Source organism: Zeus faber (genome assembly GCF_960531495.2).
Source record: "Zeus faber genome assembly, chromosome: 2".
NCBI lineage: Eukaryota > Metazoa > Chordata > Actinopteri > Zeiformes > Zeidae > Zeus > Zeus faber.
The window spans coordinates 9,996,123-10,002,603 of NC_137189.1; the positions used below are offsets into that span (position 1 = coordinate 9,996,123).

At 43.3% G+C, this 6,481-nt stretch overlaps 1 protein-coding gene across 1 annotated transcript; it reads left to right on the forward strand.

The window, feature by feature from the left end:
- Positions 1-2,968: 2,968 nt before the first annotated feature.
- vrtn (vertebrae development associated) lies at positions 2,969-5,352 on the forward strand (the record flags this gene model as incomplete). The annotated part of the gene is made up of 2 exons (XM_080024465.1): positions 2,969-3,280; positions 3,571-5,352. 2 exons carry the CDS (start codon positions 2,969-2,971, stop codon positions 5,350-5,352), a joined length of 2,094 nt encoding a protein of 697 aa, XP_079880591.1.
- Positions 5,353-6,481: the final 1,129 nt, after the last annotated feature.

Genomic DNA, 6,481 nt, shown 5'->3' on the forward strand with positions numbered 1-6,481 from the left:
TTATTATTTATATGAGTATGAGTATGTAGAAGGGCCGCTGATGAAAATGACCATTTTGAGGGGACATCCTGTGAAGTGACCTCTCGGGCCTGATTTTAATATCCTACTGAATATATTGAAAAACATGAGGATCATTTTATTGATTGGGAAAACAAAATTAAGTTTATTTCTATTTTGCAAGAATTTGATGTTGAAGAAAAGGAAAAGGTCAATGAAAAGTTCAAAGTCAAGTCTCGACCCAAAGGAACCTTCTCCTAGATCTACAGCTTTGACTCTTTTTCACAAAGTGTTTTAATACCCCAAGATGTCCTGCTAGGCTCCATGTTCAAGGCAACAATTCCACCTCCTAGTGTAGTCCTAGTGTGTAACCAGCACTGCATGTATCAATCATATCTGCATGGAACGACAACAAACACCAGTGGTCAACATCAAAATACTATCTAAACACTGATTTTGGGTCTTGAACTCCAGTGAACTCCAGGCACCAGCTCGTCTGCCGGCTCCTTTTAGGATGAAGATCAGTGGGGTGACAAATGCTGTTGTCCCCTGGAGAGAGAGAGCGAGAGAGTGTGTGTATGTGTGTGTGTGTGTGTGTGTGTGTGTGTGTGTGTCAGGGTAGAACAAAAGGCCCTGATTACCGAAATCCTGAATGAGGGCCGGGAGCAGAGGAGGCGTCAAAACTAATGCCCTGGAGAAAGAGCAGAAAAAGACCCATAAGCCCGTTCTCTCTCTCTCTCTCTCTCTCTCTCTCTCTCTCTCTCTCTCTCTCTCTCTCTCTCTCTCTCTCTCTCTCTCTCTCTCTCTCTCTCTCTCTCTCTCTCTCTCTCTCTCTCTCTCTCTCTCTCTCTCTCTCCCACCCCCCCAAAATAAAACCTCCTGCCTGCTCTGTCTGCACGCCCTTCTCTCTAATCCACAAAGCATCTACCTCTAAGTAAAAGTACAATTACCCCGACACAAAATAACTACAAGATAAGTATACGTATATGATTACTTGCTCATGTGCCCTGATATAACAGAGACTTTACCGAATAAAGTGTCTGCTATCAGAGTTACAATACACGATTGAAAAATCCGAGGATTATGAATGCACCATCAAGTCACGCTGCGACCTTATGGGTGCAGTCAGTTATTGAAAATCATATGGAACTAATTAATCGTCAATGAGCAATCATACATTAGCAGTTTGACAGATCTTTAAAATGTAGTGTAGTACAAGTTGAAAAGCTCCAAAGTCCTAAAGCAGCATGATTTTTACATTTGTAAATCCTGATTTAAAGTAGTGGAACCGTGTCAGAAAAAAAGACCCATGTTAAAGTAACGACTTATATGGATTTTTTTTTGAGAAATGTAGTAGAGTTCAAGTTTAAAGTCTAGTTTAGTAACAGTAGCCTTCTTAAGTACAGTAACTAATAAATACAGTATATATTTATATATTATATATATCTATATATATCTATATATCTATATATCTATATATATATATATATATATATATATATATATATGTATATATATAATTTTTTTAAATCATGGCACCGACTCAAGAATCAAAGTGGTTTACAGCAACTTAAAACAACTTTTTTTTTTTGTTATTCTAACTTCATGCAAATCACTTTGTTTTTTGACAGCTGAGAGGATTTTGACAAATAACCTTGAAACTGAACTGTTGACATCATTGGCATCTTCAGTTTGCTTTGAGAGACAAAGAAAGAAAGACAAAAAAAGGAAGAAAAGCAACCCACGTGTTGACGTTGATGGAGAAGCCAACGCATGTCTGCGGGACCGGGGGAGCCCTCCCTCCCTCCCTCCTTTCGGGTGTTTGGGGGGTGAAAGGCCCCCGCACGACACGGCACTTTGGCTTTTGTTTTAACACACAGTCCAGAGTCTCACATTGAAATTGACCCTGGAGGTGGAGGGGTGGAGTGGAGTGGGGGTGTTTGTGATTGACAATTTCCTGAAGGGTGGTGCCGGTTAGTGATCACTCCCCCCCTAGATCCTCCGCCACCCACTCCACACGCACGGACCAAGATGGACTGACCTGGATCGGGGACACACTGTTTCTCTCCTCTCCGTCCTAAAGTGCGCCTTTCCCCCAGACGCGCTCCTCCTCGTTCCATCCAACGCTTGAGGTGAGGTTAAGTGTTCCAGTGCTGGTGTGGTTTAAACATGGGGACGTGTGGTTTTGAATGTGTTTCTTAGATTACTCAATTGTAATTTGAATATTATATATTTTGTTTTGTTATATTTAGGAACACGGTGCTTACAACAATAAGATTAATTGCCTATTTATATTATTTAAAAAAAAAAAAAAAAGAAAACCGACCACATCTACTTTTGTGTGGAGTTGGTGCTGGTGGCCGAGTGAATTCGTTTAATTTCATTCTCTTGGTTAGTTAACTTCTTTTAAAATTCTACAAATAAGTCTTCAGTTTTTTTACTTACTTTATTTTTTTTTTCGCAAGGTTAATTCACATTAAGTTTGAATGAAGGTAAATGCACCCTGTTAAAATTCCCGACCACAAATGCTGGAAAGTGCGCAAAGGCGACATGGATAAATTTAAATGTGTGGCCTCCACTTCGTACTGTTGTGATTGTTTTTACTGATTGCCACTACTTGCTGGGCCAGGTGTGTTTAAATTGGTTATTTCCTTCTTAAATATATAAAGCTACGTTAAAATATGCTTGGGTTCACTCGCTGTTAAAGATTACCCTGATAATGGACTGCATAGGCTAACCTTGTTACCAGGCTGGATTTAAATGTTAATCTACTCTACTCCTGCTTTGTAGTACTACATTTTGCACAGTCGCTTCATTGCAAACGTGCTCTAAATCCGCCAGATTTAAAGTCCAACTCTCCACAATGAGCTTTTGATAGCTTTTTTTCTCTTTTTTACAATTATTTGTACCTTTTCCAGGTCTAATACACATCTTCTCCCCAGCTCCCTGTTTGCTTGGATCCTGCCGAAACATGATTCAGAGGAACGGGGTGGTCCTGTCGGTCCTGGGCGAGCTCCAGGAGGCCACGGACGATGTTGGCTTGGACGCCCTCACCAGAGTGGCCTTGGAGGTGGACCGGGTCCTCGCCCCCTTCCAGCTTCCCAACGGCCCCTGCCAAGAGTTCCCTGAGTGGACCGGCATCGATGAAGCCGCCCACAGCCTGTACCCAGCCGACGCCCCTGGAGACCTTCTGCCACTCTCCTGTAAAGGGGAAGGCAACCTGCTGTTCGATGCCACCAGCATGTTGCTGGTGGGCACCACCAGCCTCAGTTTAGAGCTACAGGTGAGCAGCAACTGTTTATTTTACACTATTTGCATAATGAGCCATATTTTCTTGTCTTCTGAGTAGTTAATGGCATCGAAGAAGTTCTGTAAAAATTGTGTCTTCAGTTTGTTTTTATGTTAACGTGAAGAAAATTACTGGCCTTAAATTTAACCCTTTGGCAGATGGAGAAAGAGGGTTTTTTGTTTTTTTTGTTGTTATATTATTTGGAATGATGCGATAGAACCCGGGACTATTTGATATTTAATAATTAATGGGTATGATTACATCCCAAATGATTTCCTCAACAGGTTCGGACCGTGGTGGAGATGTTGCTGTGGAAGAGGTACTACCTGTGTGGGATGATTGACTCCAAGATGATGCTTCAGGCGGCCCGCTTCAGTCTCTGTGCCGAGGAATCCGAGGACATGCTCAACTTGCCCATAGCCGTACTGGAAGCCATATTTGATGCCGACGTCAAGGCTTCCTGTTTTCCCGGCTCTTACGCCAACATGTGGCATGTGTACGCCTTGTCTTCGGTCCTTCAGTGTAACATCTACTCCATCTACCCCATGTTCAACCTGAAGATTCGACCCTACTTCAACAGACTCATACGCCCCCGCACCTTGCCCAAGGATTTGGAGCCGGTGACCCTGCACATAATGTGGTCTGGTGCCCTGCAGTCCGGGTCCATCTTCAAGCCCAATCATTTTGTAGGATTGGTCAAAGAAAGTGACCTCAAATTAGGAAAACCCAACAATGAGCAGATATTCCAAACAGAAAAGAGTGTGGAGCTGCTAAATCCAGATTCACATGTGTCTTACTCTAATCTGAAGGACAAATACAACATCACCAAGAGGACCTTCTACCGCTGGAGAAGGCAGAGCCAGGAGCATTGCAAAAAATCGACGACCAGGTATGAAGCCAAGCATTTCCTGCAGGCCTGCTACCAGGAGGGAAAGCTCATCCCCCTGCAGGCCTTCAAGCATTTTTTCCCAGAGATCTCCAGGTCGACCTACTACAACTGGAAGCAGGAACTAACAATGATCTCTGGAGGTAATCTCTCCACCACCTCCTCTGCTGGAGAAGTAAGTCCCGGCGAGAGCACGGAGCAGGAGTCCTGGTCTTCACCTGAGGCAAGGCAGGATTACCCGGACCAGCATGTCAGTGTGGCCAGTATGTTTGGCCTTAACCTTGGCAAGCTGGAAGGAGAGCGGGCCCATAATGTGTCCCACATGCAGGAGGCAAAGCGGTGCCTGCAGAACTGCATTGCCATGAACACCTCCCTCCCCTTCAGGGTCTTCAAAAGAAATTTCCCAGGAATTTCCAGATCAACCTACTACAATTGGAGGAGGGAAGCCATGCTATTCAATAGACGCTTTAAAACCAGTGGCGGGAGCAGTGAAGAGAGCTCAGATGCAGACAAGAGCCAGAGCCCAAAAAGTTACTTGTCCCCAGTCCAGGCCAACACCAATCAATCAATTGTTCCCAGGATGGGAGTTTATGGGAGAAATTCCAAGGTGTCCAGACTGGCTTACTTGAGTAAGAAGCATATCAGAGATGCTGCAAAGCTCCATCTACAGAGGTCAAGAATGCCCCTGGCCAAGTTCAAGCTTAGGTACCCATCCCTGTCCCCTTGCTTCTTTTGGCTGTGGCGCCGCAATCCTGGGCACAACAGGAAATACCCAATCATCAGTGGCCGTGCAGATGTGAATCAACCTGAGATTCCGGGAAGCCCCACCACAGAAGTGGAAGGTGAGATGTTTGAGGTCAGGTTAAATGTTCCTAATAGGGCCTCTGATGAAGGGAGCCCAAAAGTTGTGGAAGGCCTCCCCATGGCCTCCCCCAATGGCCCGCTGCTGAGGTACTCCCTCCCTGGTCAGACTCCCATAGACGAGCAGACGTTTGTGATGGATGTGGTTGCTCTGGCCAACTTCAAGGCCAAGGCCAAGCTGTTCTTGCAGCAACGCTTTGAAGAGAAATCCTTCCCCACATTCAAAGAATTCAGGTCCTACTTCCCATTCACGCCGCGCTCCACCTACTATATGTGGAAACGAGCTTTACACCATGGCGTGTCGTTGGTTCATGGGTAAAGAAAAGTCTGGTTTAACAAAGGGGTAGTTGGGAGAAATCTGATTTAGAATCCCTTGAAGATTTTCGAAAATTGTGCACATTTGACCAGGCGTATTCCACTTGGTTTGTAGTTTTTAGTTTGCAACTAAATACTTGGTTTTGTCCCACCCCCCCCCCCCCCCCACCACCACCACCACCACCACCACCACTCACTGCTACTTCATGGACATTTGCACCTTTGTGAAAAGAGGTTTTCGGTGTTTCCACTCCTGCCCTGCATGAAGCCCTGCAGGCAAAAGGCAGTTCAAAGTCACTGCTCTGATGGCTTTTTCTTTGAGGTTGTTTTTACTTTGTTTCTTTACATTTTTTTCTAAATGCCTGCCTCACATTGTCTCCAGAGCCCTTTTCAGGGTGACAACAAAACATGTATATACCTTTTTTGCCAAACCGTTTTGTTGACCAACCTTTTAGGATTTACGATCTTTGACTAGGCCAAAAATGTGGTGCAAGGTATATATATATTTTTTATCTATATACAAAAACTTTTGATTATTGAATGTAGGCATGTCAGGAATTCACTCAGTGGATCAGAGTTTGTGGGTGACTCAGGGTTGTGGTTGTTGTTTTTTTTTTTTTTTTTTTTTTTTTTTTTTTTTTTGCTATTGTATCACAAATGCGTTGATGTTTTTCCTTTTTGAGCGTTGTAATTAAGACAGACTAACATGTGGCGGGGTTGGTTTGTGAGGTACTGTTTTTGCACTAAATATAATGTCACATTACTGAATGTACTGCTCAAAGATTTAATCACCTTCTCTAACTTGTGGCAGATGTTGTTTATTCATTTGTAACTGACTCAAAAGATTTTCTGTTTTTTTTTTTGTATGATTTCCCCTTTTAAATACTACCTATTGGGCTTTTAAATGCATTTCCATTATGAAGCTCCTTTTATGGAAGCTCAGTTTCTCTACATACGAAACAGATTCAGTCCTAAATTTGCCTTCACAATTACACTTTCACTTTAAATTTGTGCTTTGCATATTTATTTTTTTTTGGAACAAGGTTTACCATTACTTACATTGTAGCTTTTGCCTTATGTGTGTGTATGTTATCACTAACTTAAGGCCTTGGTACTGTACTGGACGGCAGAAT